Source organism: Anomaloglossus baeobatrachus, chromosome 4 (assembly GCF_048569485.1).
Source record: "Anomaloglossus baeobatrachus isolate aAnoBae1 chromosome 4, aAnoBae1.hap1, whole genome shotgun sequence".
NCBI classification, from domain to species: domain Eukaryota; kingdom Metazoa; phylum Chordata; class Amphibia; order Anura; family Aromobatidae; genus Anomaloglossus; species Anomaloglossus baeobatrachus.
The window spans coordinates 358,783,602-358,804,515 of NC_134356.1; the positions used below are offsets into that span (position 1 = coordinate 358,783,602).

At 39.2% G+C, this 20,914-nt stretch overlaps 1 protein-coding gene across 2 annotated transcripts in view; it reads right to left on the reverse strand.

The window, feature by feature from the left end:
* Positions 1-20,914, reverse strand: part of TBC1D22A (TBC1 domain family member 22A) — an 811,105-nt gene that overhangs the window by 494,870 nt on the left and 295,321 nt on the right. Inside the window, exon 9 of one of the 2 annotated variants that reach the window (XM_075342553.1) lies at positions 9,761-9,870. In XM_075342553.1, coding sequence (XP_075198668.1) covers positions 9,761-9,870 — 110 coding nt within the window. Of the gene's footprint in view, positions 1-9,760; positions 9,874-20,914 lie in introns of both variants that reach the window. The other variant, XM_075342552.1, reaches the window with a different exon arrangement.

Sequence of the window (20,914 nt, forward strand, 5' to 3'; positions counted from 1 at the left end):
TGCTCAGAAGAAAGTGAGTAACAAACTGTGTGGTCAACTTTTTGATGTTTTCTCTTGGATAAGTGAAAAATTTGGGGCTAAAAAAACATTTTCATGAAAAAAAATTAACATTTTCAATATAACGGCAGCTGCTTGTGCCCACGATCAGGGTTCGGGGCGCTGCGGTCTTTCGCTTGTGTTCTCCCTATGGAGAATGCACGTGACTCTGCAGCAAAGAATTGACATGCTGCTGCTCAAAAAGCTGCACCGCAGGTTCGTTTTCACTATGGTCTGTACAGTGTCCACTGTACAGACAGGGTTTGGGGCGCTGTGGACTTTCTCTCTGTTTTCCGAGCTGAGGACACTCATGTCATAAATTGAAATGCTAAACCAAGGAAAGCCACTCCACACGTCAGTTTACACGGTTGAGAAAAGAAGCACAGTTGACATGGGATTTCTATAAATCCATCCACTGTGTTTGTACTGTACAACACAGCGTTTTGGAAGCAGCGAACAACACGCCACATCCAAAACGCTGCAAACACTGATCATGGGTACGTATCCTAAAAGTGATGCCGACAAAAGCTTCAGTATGTTTAATTTTGTTTGCATATTTTGGTTTCTATTATACAATGTAACTTTGCATTCCTTAATATTGCATTTTACCTTTTAATGGAAAATTTTATAAATAAAATTGTTTACAAAAAAATTAAGAGTAAGAAAAATATGAACATTTATTATGATTAAACAATCCTTTAAAAATGGTAATTTGCACAATATAATTACAAATGAGAAACTAGCTAAAAGTCTGTTAAGTGTACTCACATAATAGGTATTAAAATATTAACCATTGAAGGATGTAAGATATAGCAGCTATGCCCATCATTGGCACAGCATTAGATGGTACTAAGTATGTACACTGTAGTGTGTCATTCTAGGGTGCCCGGGCGAGTAAAGTAATAAACATTGTGCATTCACCATTATGCTGCAGCCTGTGATAGATTCAATCACAGATACCATTAGTACGTGACATTGTATATTACTTACAAAGGATATCTCTTTTCCTATATTGTAGAGCTGGCAGCAGGTTGCAAGCCAGACAGAATGAGTTACTGGCTCTTTAGAAGCCACTTATTGCAACCGACAATAGCTTTAGGGCAATCTATGTAAAGCAAAGGCACACTTTTATGTCCACACGCTTTACACCCTGAATCTTGATGTCTGCAGTTTAATCATTGTGTGATGTTTAGGAGATTGGAATAGCATCGAGGAGCTAGGAGGAGACATGGCTTGCCTTATAATACGTGATAAAGCAGAGGAATTGTGTGTATATGATTGTAAACTAAATAAAACAATACTTTGGATATTCCCAATAACAACAGAGGTGATCACTTTCCTTAAGTTGAAGTAACAATGTTATTATTTTTAATACTTTGCTGCTCTCTTACATCTATACATACACACATCAAAATTAGAAAGCTTTTCTACTTATGTCATAAATATACTAAGTGTTGGAGAGACCGAGTGTGTGCCAGCATATCTTTGACTTCGGCACAAATTCCTGATCCTCAGCTGAAAACTTCTCTGTCCATCCCTTGCAGAGGATTCCTGAAACTATGTGATGCATCTCTACAATTGTTGCTGAGGCACATCAGTTGGGGCAATTTTGATTAAAGCAAAAATGTGTGCAGATCAGCTATAACATTCAAGCTTGATATTTCCAAAGGACCAAAAAAGCTCTAACCAATTATGTCATGGATTCCATAAGCCCCCTGAAGATGTCCCATGGTATTTGTCATTTCCAAAATGGAGTGCCTTCAGGGGGTTTATGCTGTTCTGGCACTCAGGGGCTCTGCAAATGGAGTCAAGAAACTATTCTAGGAAAATCTGTGCTCCAAAAGTCAAATGGCGCTCCTTCCTTCCTGAGCCCTGTCATGTGGCCAAACAGTACTGTACAGTCACATGTGGGGTATGGCCGCATTCAGGAGAAATTGTGTAACACATTATGGAGCCTTTTTATATATTCCCCTTGTGAAAATGGACAGTGGAAACTATAATCCACAATGTAACCCAGAAAAGTTTGAAAGTATTAGTGATTAGACACATGCAGTTACAGGAGGAAGCATATATCATCCTTAAAGGCACAGTAATAAAAAAATAAAAAGAAAAAAAACAAAGACAAAAGGAACCCAAAAAAACAAGAAAAAAGAAAAAAAGGGGGGAAAGGAAAAGAAAAAAAGAAAGAAGAGAATAAAACAAAAGAAATATGAATACATATACTCACACTATTGACCTCACGCAGGTACATTTTAGCCAATGAATAGGGTGGAAAGAAATTTTTGTAGGTCAGGTGACCAAAGAGTCCGTGATAACACAGTGGTCATGTGACCGATCACATGGGGGCACTATAATGGATGTGTCAGTCACGTGATCATAACCTTAGATGACGTGGTAGTCACATGACCCACTAATTGCCGTGATGCGGTGGTCATGTGGCTGACCACGTGTGAGTGCGCGGTTTCTTGCACTGACCACGCAGTAAGGTCTTCAATAATGTGATGATCACATGATTGGACAATGGTGTGCCGGTCATGTGAGGGATCACGTGGGGGACGAGGCTCGGAAGGTCCTAGTGGCACGAAGACTTCGTGGCCGAATGTACAAATATTGCGCAGCAGTCCAGTGATGTATCCGACTGCCATGGGTGCACCCTATATTATTGTATGGACAAGACATTAAAGACAAGTTTAAATATGCATTAATGAATATTTTGGAGCAAACATTGGAACAATTAACTCCTCCTAAAACATTCTCTATCCTTTTTTGGGGGGGTATTGGGCATGTATGATTAAATCTATGAGCCCACTTGTTGTAGTTAGGCTGGGGGATGGTCACATGCCAATTAGGTAATGAACTAAGGGTGCATATCTCTATACTTACACTATTGTGATACAGATATGACAATCAATGAGGCTATTCTGGCCTCAAGTTGTAATAGTGATCCCTAATAATCTGTCTGAATTGACTGATGTGTTGTATGTATATATGTTTTAATCTTAATTTTCTGTGTATCTATTGTTATAGCAATGGATGCCGGACCTGTGGGAGGGGGTCGATGGAGTAACCTACACTCAAACCTTCATATAAAGCACCATGTGTTCTATTGTGGTTGTATGTATTTGTTATGGCTTGACAAAGACCCTGTGTTGGCTGAAATGTATTTGTAACTTTTTTCAGTGTATGCCAGGATCAATAAAACTTTTTTGACTAACTAAAGGTGTTTTAGTGCCTTGAAAGCTACAAATGTACACCTGTGGTGTCAATATGCTCACTGCACCCATAGATGAATTCACTGAGGGATGCAGTTTGTAAAATAGGGTCAGGATTTCTGTTTTTCTGGCACCATAGGAGCTCTGCCACTGTCACATGTCACCCGTAAACCATTCCAGCAAAATCTGAAACCAATATGGCTCTTCTTCCCTTCTGAGCTTTGCATTGTACCTCAAAAGTAGTTTTTGACCGCATATGTGGTGTTGGCGAACTCAGGGGAAATTGCACAACAAATAGACTGGATACAATTTCAGATCTACAGGTCCGGGAGCACTTGGGCACCAGCGATCATAATATGGTAAGCTTCAACATAATATTCAATAGAACATTTCAAAGGGGGAATGCTAAAACCTGGAATTTTAGGAAAGCTGATTTCAACAAATCAAGGGAAGAGCTTAAATGTGTAGATTGGGACAAAGTCATGGTAACTGGGGATACCGAACATAAATGGGGTAAGTTTAAGGATATACTACTAGAGTCCTGTAAAAAACGTATACCCTCTGGTAATAAAATGTCCAGGAATAAAAAGAAACCACTATGGATAAATAAGACTGTACAAAGTATAATAAAACAAAAACAAAGGGCATTTAAAATCTTAAAGGCTGAGAATACAGAAATAGCATTTCAGAAGTATAAAGATATCAATAGGAAATGTAAAAAAGAAATCAAACAAGCAAAATTAGCTACTGAAACAAAAATCGCCAATGACATTAAAATAAATACCAAAATTTTTTATAAATACATTAATGCCAAAAGGAAAACAAAGGATAGTATCGGCCCCTTAAAATATAATAACAAGTTAGTTATAGAGGACAAACAAAAAACTGAGATATTAAATAGGCATTTCTCATCTGTATTCACTAAGGAACTGACTGTACCAGGGATCATTAAACAAGTGAAAAATCAAAGTTCACCACCCGATATAATTAATTTAACACAAGATGAAGTACGCCTACGTCTGAGTAAATTAAACATTGACAAATCCCCAGGGCCAGATGGCATTCATCCACGAATATTGAGGGAATTGAGCTCCATAATCGACAGACCGCTGTATCTCATCTTTTTAGACTCACTTGTAACAGGGTTGGTGCCTCAGGATTGGAGGATTGCTGATGTGGTACCGATATTTAAGAAAGGTAAGAGGGTAGATCCAGGCAACTACCGTCCAGTAAGCCTGACATCAGTAGTATGCAAAGTTTTTGAGGGCATTTTAAGGGATGACATGCAAAAATATATTGCAGAAAATAATATGATAACTGACAAACAGCATGGATTCATGAAAGATAAGTCGTGTCTAACCAACCTGTCGGAGTTCTATGAGGGGGTAAGTTCAAACCTGGATATTGGTAATGCAGCTGATGTGATTTATTTGGACTTTGCAAAGGCATTTTATACTGTACCACATAATAGCCTTATACTAAAGCTCCAGAAGCAAGGACTAGGGGACACAATATGCAACTGGGTAAGGAATTGGCTAAAAGATCGGAAACAAAGAGTAGTCATAAATGGTACATTCTCTAAATGGGCTATAGTCAGCAGTGGGGTGCCGCAGGGATCTGTGCTTGGACCGATTCTTTTTAATCTCTTTATTAATGACCTTGTGGATGGGATTGATAGTACAGTGTCAGTCTTTGCCGATGACACCAAACTATGTAGGATATTAAAAACTGACCTGGATAGTACAATATTACAAAAAGATCTGGATAAGATGTCAGAATGGGCAGATACTTGGCAAATGAGATTTAATGTTGATAAATGTAAAGTAATGCACCTAGGACGGAGTAATCCTATAGCTGTGTATACATTAAATGGAAGTAAACTCGGGACTACAGAACAGGAGAAGGACTTGGGTATTCTCATTACAAATAAGCTGAGCAGCAGCACTCAATGTCAAGCAGCAGCTGCTAAAGCAAACACGATTTTAGGGTGTATAAAAAGAGAGATTAGATCCCGTGATCCCAACGTATTGTTACCCCTCTATAAATCACTGTAAGGCCACATCTGGAATACGGGATCCAGTTTTGGGCTCCACATTTTAAAAAGGACATTCAGAAGTTAGAGTCAGTTCAAAGGCGGGCAACTAGACTATTACAAGGAATGGAAGGCCTCCCATATGATGACAGGTTGAAAAAGTTAGATATGTTTAGCTTAGAAAAAAGACGTCTCAGAGGAGATCTCATTTATATGTATAAATACATGTGTGGTCAATATAAAGGACTGGCACATGACTTATTTCTTCAAAAGACAGTACTAAGGACCAGGGAGCATACACTGCGAGTGGAAGAAAAGCGATTCCAACAGCTAAATAGGAAAGGGTTCTTTACAGTTAGAGCGGTCAGACTGTGGAATGCCCTACCACAAGAGGTAGTAATGGCAGATACTATAACAGCTTTTAAAAAAGGGCTGGATGATTTCCTCAGTACACAAAACATTGTTGGTTATAAATGACTTAGTGACTAAATGTAGAACTGGTGGAGGAAGGTTGAACTAGATGGACCTAGGTCTTTTTTCAACCTAAGTAACTATGTAACTATGTAAATTGTAAAGTCCAATTTCTCTTGTTGCCTTTGTGAAAATGAAATATTTTGAGTTAAACACTTTTGTGGAAGAAAATGACATTTTCTTATTTTCCTTCCACATTCCTTTATTTCATGAGATTCACCAAAAGGGTTAATAAACTTTTTAGATGCAGCTTTTAGAATGGTGTCACTTTTGGGTATTTTCTGTCACATAGGCCTCTCAAAGTTACTTCAAATGTGATATGGTTCCTAAAAAAATGACTTTGTAAATTTTGATGGCAAAAATGAGAAATTGCTGATAAAAAAAATTAGAAGAGTTAAAAGTTTAACAAAAATTGTGCTGATGTAAAGTAGACATGTGGGAAATGTTATTTATTAACTATACTGTGTGACATAACTCACTGGTTTAAGGGTGTAAAATAAAAATTTTGAAATTTGCAAAATTGTCACCAAATTTGATATTTTTATTAATAAACGTAGAAAAATCATCCTTATTTTACCAGAAACATGAAGTACAATGTGGCACACAAAAACAAACTCAGAATCACTGGGATCCAATGAAGTGTTCCAGAGTTATTACCTCATTAAGTGACACTGGTCAGAATTGAAAAAGAAAGGCCTAGTCATGAAGGTGAAAATCGGCTGGTGTAGCATTGAATGACCGGACACATTTTGGATATCTGACTAGAGACACTGTATGAGGTAATAACTCTGGAATGCGTGAATAAATTCTAGTCATCCAGAGACTTTTTTTCTATGACACATTATACTTGATGTCGGTGCTAAATTAAGGTCAATATTTTTTGTGCAGATATGTGAAAATATAATTTTAGCAAAAATTCAGATAATGTAGTAATTTTCAAACTTTAGATTTTTACATCCTTAAACCAGTCAGTCATGCTGTACAAAATAATAAATAACATTTGCCATATGTCTACTTTATATATGCATGATATGTTTAACAGGATAATATTTTGTTAGGATGTTAGAAGTGTTAAATGTTTAGTAGCAAATTCTCCTTTTTTCAAGAAATTTACAAAACTTCTTTCTTCAGGGACCTATTCTGATTTAAATGGACCTTAAGGGGCCTATATATTGGAAACTCCCCAAAAGTGATACCATTTTAAAATCAAAACCCCTCAAATATTTCAAAACTGCTATCTCAAAACATTTTAACGATTCAAGTGCTATACAGGAGCTAAATTTTAATTTTACTCTAAAACGCTGCTTCAGTCCTAAATTTATCACTTTTACAAAAGATAGCACTACAAAATGCACCCAAGAATGTATCACACAGTTTCTTCTGAGATGCGCTGATACCCCATTAACATGTGGTTGTTAATGAAGGCTCAGAAGGCAGCAGTACGGTTTGAATATCAAAACACACATTTGGCTTGAATATATTGCGGGCACAATGTTAAATTTGCAGGGCTGTAAGGTGTCTAAACAGTAGAAAAAACCCAAAAGCAACCTAATTTTCAAAATTACAAAAATCAAGAATTTTATCCAGAGGTATAGTGAGCATTTTAAACACACAGGTACTACACAGAATTTGATAACATAAGGTCGTCATATTAAAATGTTTGATTTCTTTTTTCAGAAAAAATGTTGTTTTAGCCCAAATTTTTCCCCTTTGAAAAAGGTAACAGGAAAGAGAGGACTCAAAAGTTTGTTACCCGCTTTCTTCTGAGCCTGATATACCCCAGACATAGTCAAAAAGTTCTGTTTGGACAAATGTCAAGGCTCCTGAAAACAGTGACACCCTGTATATGGTCAAAAACGAATGTTTGGGCACATGGAAAAACTCAGAAAATGAACAGCGCTATTTAATTTTTGGAACATGAATTTCGGCAATGTTGCATTTGCAGAGCCACTGAGGTTTCAAAAAAGCAGAAACACACAAATGTGACCCCATTTTGCAACCTAAATCCAAAAATAAATTCATTTATTGGTGTAGTAAGCATTTTGAAACCACAAACTACACGGAATTTAATAAGATTGAGTCCTGGAAACAAAAATTTTGGGGTTTTCAGCTACAATTTAACTTTAGCATCAAAGTTTTAATTTACACACGAGTAATAGGAGAAAATGGCCAAAAGCATTTGTTATGCAATTTTTACCGACTGTAGAATTACACCATATGTAGCTATACAGCACTATTTGAGCGCACAGCCTAGATGTTATGGATAGGAGTGCTACTTGGCTTTTAGAAAGCAGATTCCATATCAGTAAACAGTAAATTCCCCTGGAAGAATGCAGAAGGCCGAAATGCACATCGGGAGCAGGGGGAGGGGGTTCAGCAGCACCTCATCAGGAGATTTACTAACTATGGCACTTTAAGCATAGTACTCTCTATTGGCATCAGGAACTAGTATCAGGAACATGGTTCTGCCTGTTTAATATCACGAACAGAGTATATATTCAGTAATTTGATTCTACATCCTAATTCTTACAAGAAAAGTTTACTTTTTGGCACTTTATTTATTCAATTTCATTCATATCATTTAGTATTTAGTACTACAGCAATATACACCCCAGATTTATTACTATTTAGTATCAAAGAGATATTTGCTTTGTTGTATTGTAGTAGTTCTACCTTTATTGGGTTTTTTACTTTGTGAAGTGCCCTATACAATTGCAGCCACTCAAGCGGCTTCAGTGAGGAGTGGGCATTGACGTGAGCAGACAGCATGTGCGTGTCAGAACACCCTCTTCTCATCACTGAAGCTATTCAGTCACTACACTTCTAGGTGCATCAAGCTGTGTCCGCAGACATACAGAATCCAGGACTCACAGCACGCCTATACTGACACATGGAGTGCACGTTGCACTCTTCCATTGTCTGTACACAAGCGCAGACAAGCAAACTGATATTAGATTTCACTCTTAAGGTACCGTCACGCATAACGAGATCGCTAGCGAGATCGCAGCTGAATCACGGTTTCCGTGACGCAGTAGCGATCCCGTTAGCGATCTTGTTATGTGTGACACCTACCAGCGATCAGGCCCCGGCTGTGAGATCTCTAGTCATTGCAGAATGGTCCAGGCCTTTTTCTTCAAAGGCGATGTCCTGCTGGGCAGGACACATCGCTGTGTTTGACACTGTGTGACAGGGTCACAGTGACTGCTGAGATCGTTATACAGGTCGCTACTGCGACCTGTATTGTTCCTGCATCACTGGTAAGATCTGACTGTGTGACATCTCACCTGCGACCTCCCAGCGACTTACCTGCGATCCCTATCAGGTCGCATCGTTTTCGGGATCGCTGGTAAGTCGTTGTGTGTGACTGGGCCTTTACCCATGGAGCACTGTCAATCAAGATAAGGGACAGGCTGTAATATGCAAATAGAAGAGTGCACCAAAGTATAGGCCAAAGGTGCACTGATTGTCCTTAATTGTATAATAAATAAGAGTAGATTTTTAAGCAAATATTAAATTAACTTTGTACGTTCCTGATATGATTTTTATAGGGACTACTTCCCATATTTCACTATTAATGCAGTTTATTTGACAACTCCCATTAAGGTGTACTGGCAGCCTATAATCCTCTTACAAAATAAGCATATGCTAGTTTGCTGTGATGTCAGGTGAATTTTCTCAGGGGATAGATACTCTGAAACCTAACCTCAAATTACCTCAAACAAACAATCTGATGCACCACAATTGACTGCCATCTTTACTAATGTCTGGAGACTGGGAACAATATCCCAGGGGTTTGAACCCCAGCCCTGTGTTACACAGTGCAAGTTGCTTTTGTAAGTGAACGCATTTGTCATTTTATAAGCCAGCAGTAATGATAAAATGTAGACAGATTTCCTCAATGGAGCAGCTTTTCCCATATGTATTTATTTCTCAGAGTCCCAGCAGTAGCTCAGATTCATGAAATAAATCAGATATAGAGAATGCACGAGGACATGGGGAATCAATTTACCTGAATGCCATCAAGCAACTTGCTCATGCACCAGTAACTGTCAGCTTCAATGTTCCGCAGCACCTCTTCGGGCAGACTGGAAACATCAACATTTTCCACTTCTTCTTCTTCTGCTAAAATTTAGAAAGAAGAAAGTATAAGTAAGGCAGAGTGTGCAAAGCAAGGTCATGTACAACCATGTGCAGAAAAACATGCAATCAAAGACAACTTTAACAGCACTGGCAGCTGGAGGAAAGCTATGGCCACCTAGCAAACCATTTTGATTAGTGAACGCTGAAAGTCTCTACCTGATAAACTAGGTTGACAGATACGGGATTCAGCAAAGAAATATTGACAGGATGAGCACAATTTGTACTACACAATAAACATATGTGGGAAACCATTACAGCTCACGCTTAACAGAATGGAAAACACCTTTACGTTATAGTATACAGTTGCTGAGAATATCTTAAACTTGTAAGCTGAGGCACTTAAGTGGATTTGTCACCAGATTTTATAAAGCAAACTATATACACTGTTAAAGAGGAATGTTCAACAAATGTTTCATGATGGACACGTGTAATAGTGGCTGTGAAGCAGAATAAAACATGTTTGATTTTTCTAGATCGGCTGTCTTTTGCAGACATATTCGAACAGAATTTGGCACCTAAACAGTTAATTATTTTTAAAGGGAACCTGTCAGGACCATTATGCACCCAGAACCACGAGCAGTTCTGGGTGCATATTGCTAATCCCTGTCTAACCGTCCCTGTATACACTAGCATAGACAAAGAGATCTTTAGAAAATGTATTTCTAAAGATCTTTTATAGTATGCTAATGAGCGTGGGGACTAGTCCCAAGGGCGTTGCTTCCCTTGCCAGTCTGCCTCATTAGCATTTTAGCACGCCCCTGTGAGTGTACCATCATGCTAATGAATACGTAGCCTCAGAGGATGATCTCACTCACCTCTCCCCTACCATCACCGCCAGATGCTGGATTTCGGCTCAGTGCACATGACCCCGGAGTTTAGGTCATGCGTACTATGAAGCCGGGTGTACGTGTCCTGGCTTCAAACTGAAGTAGTGCTCATGACCGCAAGTGCCGGGGTCATGCACACTGAGCCGAAATCCAGCGTCGAGCGGTGATGGCAGCAGCAAGGTGAGTTAGATCATCATCTGACACTGCGCATTTATTAACATGTTAGCACGCCCACAGGGCCCTTTTGACTAGTCCCCACGCTCATTAGCATACGATAAAAGATCTTAGGCAGGGATTACCAATATGCATCCAGAACTGCTCATGGTTCTGGGAGCATATTAGACCTCACAGGTTCCCTTAAAGTTAAGTGGACATTACCTGAGACATTTCACTGGGGGCATGTAGTTCTTCCTCTTTCTGATACTGGACTAATTATAAGCAGGCAGCAACATATTGGAAAAAGGAGAACACCCCGCAATAGTTTAAAGCAGTGAGAGACATGTATTGACAGTCTGCTCTCCTCACTGCAAAGTGATGACGTGCTGGAGCACAGCAGACCTGAGTGTGATTAACTGATACATATCAGCTCTCATCTCTGGCAGGCAGTGTAGGGGTAGAGGAATTGATGAAAAATTGAGACTCATTACAAACACTTCTAGTAGCGCTCTTCTCATAGGTGTCAGCTCCTCCAATGATAAGCAGGCACTCATACACTGGGAAAAAGAGTACGCCCCCAATAGCTTAGAACAGGATCAGTGTGAGACATCTAGTGACAGTCTGCTTTCATTACTGCTCTCGTCATCACTCAAGTCTGTTCTCATTATGCAGAGTAATTACATGTGCTGGAGCACAACAGACCTGAGTGTGATTAAATGACATCTTTCACCTCTTATCTCTGGCAGTCATTATAGGGGTAGGGCATTGCTGCAGAACTAAGCCTCAAACACTTCTAACAGCTCTGCTCTTATAGTTCTGTCACCTCTACCAATCATAGGTTGTTATGGGCGAACCCTCAGATAGTTGGGATTGGCAGGTCTAACCGAATTTAAAAAAAAAAAAACTGGTCTGAGCCCAAAATCCAAGATATCTGCCCGGACACAGATTCCATTATAAATCTATGGGGACCCGAATATTGTGCTTTAAAATCGTGGTAGACACTGCTAGGGGGATTAGAGCAGACGCATTATATTTACCGAGTCTCCCGCATGGTATATATGTGATATTTTTCTTTTGCTAGGAGATGCAGATTTGGTGCAGGAATATGGTGTATAAATTTCAGTATCAAATCTGCATCTCTTGGCAAAAAAACACACAAACGCTTTTCACGACGTTTCGGTGCAGTTTTCTGCCATGAAATGCAAATTTGGTGCTGCAAAGCCTACACCAAATTTGCATCTCCTGGCAGAAAACTACACCGAAAAGGAGTCAAAACTGTTTTTGTGCATTTTTTTGCAACCAATCAAGCACCGGAACTGCTGTGGGTGGGAGAAAATAGCCAGATATCCCTCCAGGAAGGACCTAGCCAAGGAGTGACTATTTTTAGGAGACCACCATAACCACCATAATTAAGTGGCCCTTTTTAGTCCATATCCAAGTCTTGACGAGTTTAAAGATATGACAAGGGAAATACCAAGGCCAGGTACCCATCCACAGACAGCTGTTTCGGGGTATTGCCCCTCATCAATGTGGAGTAGGATTCTGGCTAGGTGGGAGCAATGCTTAGTAGACCAACAAGACAAAACAATCACTGATCTCGGGGAGACCAGCCAGAGAAAACACTGCTGGTAGCAAGGAAAGGTGCCCAACACAGTGAAATCCTAGGTGCATTGCCCCTGGGAAGTATGCAAATCAAAAAAGTCCATGGATCCTCTGTTAGGAGTCGCAACTCAGAAAATAGCCAGATATCCCTCCGCGAAGGACCTAGCCAAGGAGTGGCTCTTTTTAGGAGACCACCATAACCACCTTATGATGTGGCCAGAGATGGCAGCACTACCCTTGCTCTAACAATGCTAATGTGTATTGGATCCTACCAATAAAGCTAATTTAAATCTGAGAGGAGAGCTACTAGAAGTGCTTGCAATGTTGCAATGAGACTCAACTTCTAGAGCACTGCATTTTCCCACACATTGACTGCTGGAGATGTAAGCCAAAAGCGGTCAGTTAATCACACTCAGGTCTGCTGTGCTATGGCACATATAATTACTTTGCAGGAGAGCTGAGTGTAGGTCAATAGATGTCTCACACTAAGCCTGTTCTAAGCTGTTATGGGGGCATGATTTTTTTTTCACCAGTGTGACTCTTCATGCTTTTGATTAGTCAGCGTCCAAAATGTGAAAAAATGATATGCCACCAAGTGAAATCTTTCCAGTAATGCCCACTTGGAATGTTTAGGTGTCAAATACTTTGATCACTAAAATCTCCACAACAATGAGGTGAAATGAAAAAAAAAACCTAAAAACTAAATGTTTTATCGAGTGGTGTAGCACCTATTACCTCATGTGTCAGGTTTGAAATTTTGGAGAAAAGGTCTTTTTTAAATAGATCTTGTAGATGTGATATGATGATATGACTTGTGTACTTACTATGAGAAACTTTGTCAGAATGGCTAGAAATAGACTAAATGCATGCTTATTTTAATACTATGCAGGAGACAATAAAAGAAATGACAATTCTGATGTAGATTTTCAAGGTAAGTATACTCTTCTGGTATTAAAGGTTTTGTAAATAATTTAAGCAATTTGTATTGTGAAAGCAAGAAATAAATCTGATTTAAAGGGAACATGACAGGTCCCTTGTGCCCCAGAACCACCAGTAGTTTTGCCTACCATACTAAATTCCCTGACTTAGTCCCTTTATTACACTGGACACATGAACAGATCTTTAGAAAAAGTAATTCTAAAGTCCATTTATGAGATGTTAATGAACTCTTTGACTAATTGACCATGATTGGAAGTGCAGAAGATGGCTGTTCTTCGGCTCTTCTGTGTACGCAGTCTTCTGCACTTTCAATAATGTGAAGCTCACCTCTTTGAAGCCAGGACACATACACCCAGATTCAGAGTCTGAATGATATAAGTGAACAAATCCACATGCATGTGCAAGATTTGAAGAGCAACAGCGATGGCGCCGTCTCTTGTAAATCGTGTTATAATGCCCACAGGAGAGAGAGATAACATGCTAAGTGGGCCAACTAGTCTGGGGAAACTAACGCCCCATCGACTAGTCAAAGGTTTATTTTTCATATCATAAACTGACTTTATAAATACTTTTCGTAAAGATCTGCTTATGGGTTCAATGTAATAAAGGGACTGAGTCAGGGAATTTAGATAGGTAAACACAACTGCTAGTGGTTCTGGGGGCACGGGGGACCTGTCAAATGTTCCCATTAAAGATGCTAGTTTAGACAACCAGCAGTTCAAAGCTTCATTTACACAACTTCTAAAACCTACAGCACTGTCATTACTATATTCTACATGACATGCACATAAACTATGTTTTATAGGGCACGCATAAATACATTATTTATTTAGTATGCATATACATAAACACACATATAAACAACTGTAAAAAACTGACTTATAAACATATTTATTAAAAATACTGCAGCAGTAACAGCATTATTCACAATTATTTGCAGGTCAAAGACCAATATTGACAGTACAGTGCTAATAAGAGGGTTTATTTTTCTCCAGCATGTTATGAATACTTATGTTTAATCTCTTTTATTAAAGTTTTAAAAGAGCAACAAAAGTGTCCATGTAAACATAACATGTCAAAGCGTCCACAGCGTAGACATAAATTCTTGAAACGTAAAAGTACCCTAACGGGTAAAGAACAACAGTTCTTATCTAGAACCAAATCCTCTAAAATTTTTTGAGGAAGACGTCATTTACTAATGTCTTCAATACTTTTATAGATAAACAGGAAAGACTTTGAAAAGTGAATGGAAAGAAAGAAGAGAAAAGAAGGAAATAGGATGGTAAGAGGGCAGGAGAAGACAAAACAAACAAAAAAAAAACCCTCACCCCTATTGCACATACATATTGCCTCGGAACAGCCTTCAAGAGAACACAATAAAGGGGAAAGATCTGGGAGGAGAGGGCTGATGCGAAGGGAGGAATCAAATCCGTGGCAAAAATGTGAAATGATCAGTTTTGGATTTACACTTTTAGTACATGATACCATAGCACAACCCACTTTTTACGCAAGCTATATTCCTGGAAAGGTTGTCTACGGATTTAGAACTAAAAAGCATAAAGTGTAGATTACTGATTTATATTGACACATCTGTGTTTTAAAATCCAAATAATGAAAAGAATAAATAGTATTGTAAGTGTTGAATACATAGTTAAATGGAGAAGAAAGGAAACCATTCAACTGTGAGGGGCAAAAATAAAGCATAAAACACCATTGTGAGACAACAAGCTTTGTTGTAGTTAAATCCCTTACATAATTAGAAAACAATAAATTTTTATCAGTCTTCTGCAATTTTCTGACAAGATCATTACCTCCAGCATGCTTTGTAGAGATATCCCTGATTCACATATTGCACAATACTTTTGCTGGAAATATGATTTTCATGGAACATTTACATACCCAAATCTCGTAAAATGACATTGACCATATAAAATTAATTTGTATGATTTACTTTAGTTCTTCTGTGAAAGCTCCAGCATGATTAGGTTGTCCACACTGGGCTGATACTCTGCAAATATGCAACAAAATTTCAGGGGCAAAACAGCATCTAAAATAGTGGGGGGTTTTTTTATTCCTGCTATTTTTCTAGGAGAAATGTATCAGATTTGCATTTACTTTTGCACAGACGGGTTTTTATACAGTCAGGCCTGGGCCCTGCTTTGCCCCCATCAATGGAGGCCCATTAGCACTTAAAAAAAGGTTTAATAGAAGAGATAGGACCACCCTGATTGGGTGCACCATATCGGGGTTGGATGGCTTTCACGCTTTTTTTATTAAAATAGTGTCAACTAAGGCTGGGTTCACACATAGCGACAGCGATAACGACGTCGCTGTTACGTCACCATTTTCTGTGACGTAACAGTGACCTAGTAAGTCGCTGTTATGATCGCTGCTTAGCTGTCAAACACAGCGACGTAGCAGCGATCATAACGTCGCTACATGTGCAGAGAGCAGGGAGCCGCGCACACTGCTTAGCGCTGGCTCCCTGCTCTCCTAGCTACAGCACACATCGGGTTAATTAACCCGATGTGTACTGCAGCTACATGTGCAGAGAGCAGGAGCCGGCACTGGCAGCGTGAGAACGGCGAAGGCTGGTAACGAAGGTAAATATCTGGTAACCACCTTGGTTACAGCTTACCGCAGGGGCCAGATCGCTGCTCAGTGTCACACACAGCGAGATCGCTAATGAGGTCACTGTTGCGTCACCAAAACCGTGACGTAGCAGCGATTTCGGTAGCGATCTCGCTATGTGTGAAGTACCCCTTAGCTTTCTCTTTTACATACAAGTATTCTAACTATTTACTTATTTACGTACTGCAGGGTATCTCCGCATTTTGGGTTTTTTTACCATTGGTTTTATCATGTCAATTTATACTGCACAGTTTTTCCGTGGTGTGGCTGAAATGATGTAAAATCTTAACCACTTTGTAATGTAAGACATTGTTGATTTTCCCACATATACGGCAATTCTGCAAGATATTTACTGAGGTCCACAAAACAGAACACAGATCTTCCCATGAAATTATATCACCAGGCAATTTTCATGCACCTAATTAATTCTGCCAAACTGTGTGTTTCTGCCCTATGTTAATTATGTCCCCCATCCCTGATTCTTTGGCTACACAAGGTTTACCACCTTTTTCTGCAAACTTCGCCTTTATATATGTTCTATGTTAGAAGTTTCTGTCACATTGGCATATTTTTTCCTGATCAGAGATGACTCTTTTAGTATTCTACAGTATCTAATCTCTTCAACCAATGGCACACCACCCAAAGGGTATGTTCATACGGGGATTTTTTGGTAAGTTTTTGCTGCGTTTTTTTAGCTACAGAATTGCCTTGATTTTATGCAAATCCATGCTAATAAGAAACTGCTTTTTACAGTCCCAGCAAAGTCTATGAAATTTCTGAAATCTCATACACACACACCTGCAGATTTTTTCCTGACTTTTTTGTCAAATACCTGCGTGTTTGCAGCAGATTTCAAAGAATGAGTCAATTCTTTGCAGCATTTTACATTTTTTTTCATTGATGCATTTTTTTGTACAAAATGGGTTGTACCAAAAATTAATTTGGATAGACATGGTTTTAAAGCATGGAATTTTTTAAGTATGCACAATAAAAAAAATATAATTTTAATCTGAGAAAGCCTACCGTGGATTACAAGAAACATATTGGATGGTGCTGGACAAAAACCTATCAAATTTATTGGAACTTATACCCAGGAGCCGACCTGCATTCTACCCGTGCACTGACCACTGAATATGGACTAGTAATGGGTGAGCTGAATCCTTAAATTTCTTTTTGCTAACTTATAAACTGTACTCATCATTGACATAACTGGCAGATCTACAGTTGATACAACAGTGATTTTATCAAAATTATAGCAAGAAGGCAACTGACAATGAAGAAATCATGGTCTTTACACTTATATGTTGTTCTCATTTTGTAAAGTGCACCCCCCCCCAAAAAAAATAAATCTATTTGCTAAAAATATATTATACAGTCACCAGAGGACTTTTCTTATAAGTTATTTCTGCAAGTACAGATCATACCGAATCAACAATACAACTATCTATCCATTTGTTCAACTACACTCATTAAAATAAGAAAGGAAGTATGAATTAGTATGGTTTAATATAGACGGAACAAAAATTTAAACACACTTTTGTTTTTGCTTCCATTTTTCACGAGATACAAAAAGTCCTAGATCTTTGAGTTTATGTACACAAAAGGCCTTTTTCACTCAAATACTGTTCACAATTTTTTCTAAATCTGCGTTACTGAGCACTTTTCCTTTGCTGAGATAATCCATCCACCTCACAGGTAGTATGATTATTGCACAGATGTGCCTTAGACTGGCCACAATAAAAGGCCACTCTAAAATGTGCACTGGGGTCCTGGGTTCAAATCCCACCAAGGACATCATCTGCAAGGAGTATGTATGTTCTCCCCGTGTTTGCGTGGGTTTCCTCTGGTTTCCTCCCACACTCCAAAGACATACTGATAGGGGATTTAGATTGTGAGTCCCAATGGGGACAGTGTTGCCAATGTATGCAAAGTGCTGTGGAATTAAAGGCGCTATATAAATAAATAATTAATTATTAATATTATTATAGATGTGCAGTTTTATCACAAAGCATAATGCCACAGATGTTGCAAGTTTTGAAGAAGCGTGAAATTGGCATGCTGTATGCAGGGATGTCCACCAGAGTTGTTGGCCATGAATTCAATGTTCATTTCTCTCCCATAAGATGTCTCTAAGGTCTCTTTCACACATCAGTGAAAAACACACACGTTTTTCACTGATGTGTTGAAGGTGTGTATGTCCCTCCATGTGCCAAAATCACGACACAGGTGTGTTCTCTATGTGTTATAATGCTGATAACACACGGAGGGTAGAAACTTTATACTCACCTGTCCACACTGCTGCTGTCCGTTGTGGTCAGGTATCCGATGCTGCCTGCGGTCACACTTACTTCCAGGTCTGTGGTGCAGTGAATATGCAATGAACATAATCTGCGGGCCCTGAAGCAAAAGACAGCAGCACCGAAGACAGCAGCGCTGGAGACAGGCGAGTATAGAATAGCATTTTACTTCACAGACCCGTGTTTTCTCTGGTACGTGTCACACTTCTTTGTGGTTCGTGTGACATCAGTGCTGCCAAAGAAAAATGGACTCGTCTCCGTGCAGAACACACGGACACGCGTTTGCGCTGCACAGACACATGGTCAGTGAGAAATCATTGATATGTGCGCAGACCCATTGAATTTAATGGGTCTGCGTATGTCCATGATTCCGGTAGGTATAAAAACTGTGACATACGTACCGGAATCACTGACTTGTGAAGGGAGCCTAAAAGTGTTTCAGATATTTTTTTTTCAGTACATTCAACTGGCCTCAGAACTGCAGAGCACGTGTAATCACACCAGCCCAGGACCCCCACATCTAAAGGTGTCAACATTATTTGAGATCAAAAGGCCTTTTATGTACATTGAAAAAGTCTTAGATCATTGAGTTCAGCTCATGCAAAATAGAAGCAAAAACAAAAGTATAGAGTTTATATTTTTGTTCAGTGTATTTACAGAAAGGTATGTAAACTTATATATACATTTTCTTTATTTACATCTATATTTTTTAGCATGCCTACTGGCCTAATGTCATGCAATGGCTTTAATAAACTAGGAAGGGCTGCTGAGTTCAGAATGTTTGATGGTCAGATGTCCAGATGTCCGGATGCACTCATCTGTGTTACCGTCAAGAGCAACTCATTTCTTTTCCAGATCTATGATGAATCAGATATGTATCTCTTTTCAGATGAATGCTTTTGAAACACTGCAAACTAGGTCAGCATCAAAGAAAGGATGCCGTCTTGAAGTGTTTTTTTTCCTTTTATGTTTTCTTTTATCTGCTAGGATCTTCAAAGCAACTGGGCAATGCGCAATCAGCTAAAAGAAAATGGACTGCAGCAAATGGCTCCATTATACAAGCCATGAGCAAACATTCTCTGCTTCTTCTGACACATAATTCAGAATCATAATAGTAAATGCACAGTGCTCTGCTATGAGATGACAACTGCTGAATTAGGGGCAAATCATACTTAAGAAGAGAAATCTACTATTCACAAATTAAAGCAATTCATAGAACAGTATCACAAATAAAAATCCTCAAATGTAAGATGTATAGAAAAATACAGTTAAAATAATCACACGTCTTTGAAGATGATATGCAGCATATTTGTTTTACCGAATGTATACCCAAGATGACATGACTGTAGGATTAATAATTTTAGAAATATTGCAGATAGAAAATATTCAAATGCAAAACATTTGGTCAAGTCAAATATGTAAATTACCTTCTGATGTTTTATTATCCGCTTCATGACCGAGGACGTAATTATACGTCCTTGGCAGTGTCTGTTCCTTTTTTCTATCCAACGCACATGCCTGCTGATCTGATCAGTAGACATGTGCAGTTATCCTGTCAACCCTGTAGATCGCGATCATGGGGCGCCAATGTGTTACCATGACAGCATGGGGTCAGATGATGACCCCTGTCGCTGTTATGGCTCACTTCCTGTGGATGCCGACAGAGTGCCAGCACTGACAGGAACAGAGCATTTCTCCTGATTAGGAGAAAATATCAGACAGTACAAGCATAAAGTCCCCTAGGGGGGACTAGTATAATAATTAAAATTGTAAAAAAATAAATAAATAAAAAATATGAAAAGAAACTATAAAGTTCAAACTCCCTCCCTTTTGCCCCATTGCAAATAAAATGAAAAATATTTAAAAAATAAACATATTTGGAATCACTGCATTCACAAATGCCTGATCTATCAAAATATAAAATCAATTAATCTGATCATCACATGGCATAAGGTGAAAAAAAAATATCAGAATTACGATTTTTTTGGTCACAGCAACATTACATTAAAATGCAATATCAGGCGATCAAAACATTGCATCAACCCAATAAAAGATTAAAGGGAACCTGTCAGCAGAAATTTCGCCCAAAACCTAAAAGATTCCCCTTCTGCAGCTCCTGGTCTGCATTCTAGCAAGGTTCCTGTTGTTATTGTGCCCCCTGTGAGACCAAAATAAAGACTTTATAAAGTCTTACCTTTTCCTATGCAAATCTTTTTTTATAGTCACGGGGGCGGGCTGTCTTGCGTCCGTTATTCTCCCTCCTGGTCCTTTATACCGTCCCCCATCGCTCCTTTCCATAGCTGATGACACCGCCCAGTGCTCCTGTGGTCCCCGCGCATGCCCAGTGCCAGTCTCACGGGACTGAGCACTTAGCACAGTGTGACCGCTGGTGACGTGTGCATCGGCAACAGCTTATGGGCGGCGCTGTGATTGTCATCAGCAAGTACCCGCCCATAATCTAGTGCCCACGCTTTCCCCTCTGCCTCCACCGGTCTGCGCAAGCGCTGGCCATATGACCCTACGTCACCTCCCATCTATTTCCTGCTCCAGGGAAAGATGGGTAATAGGTTA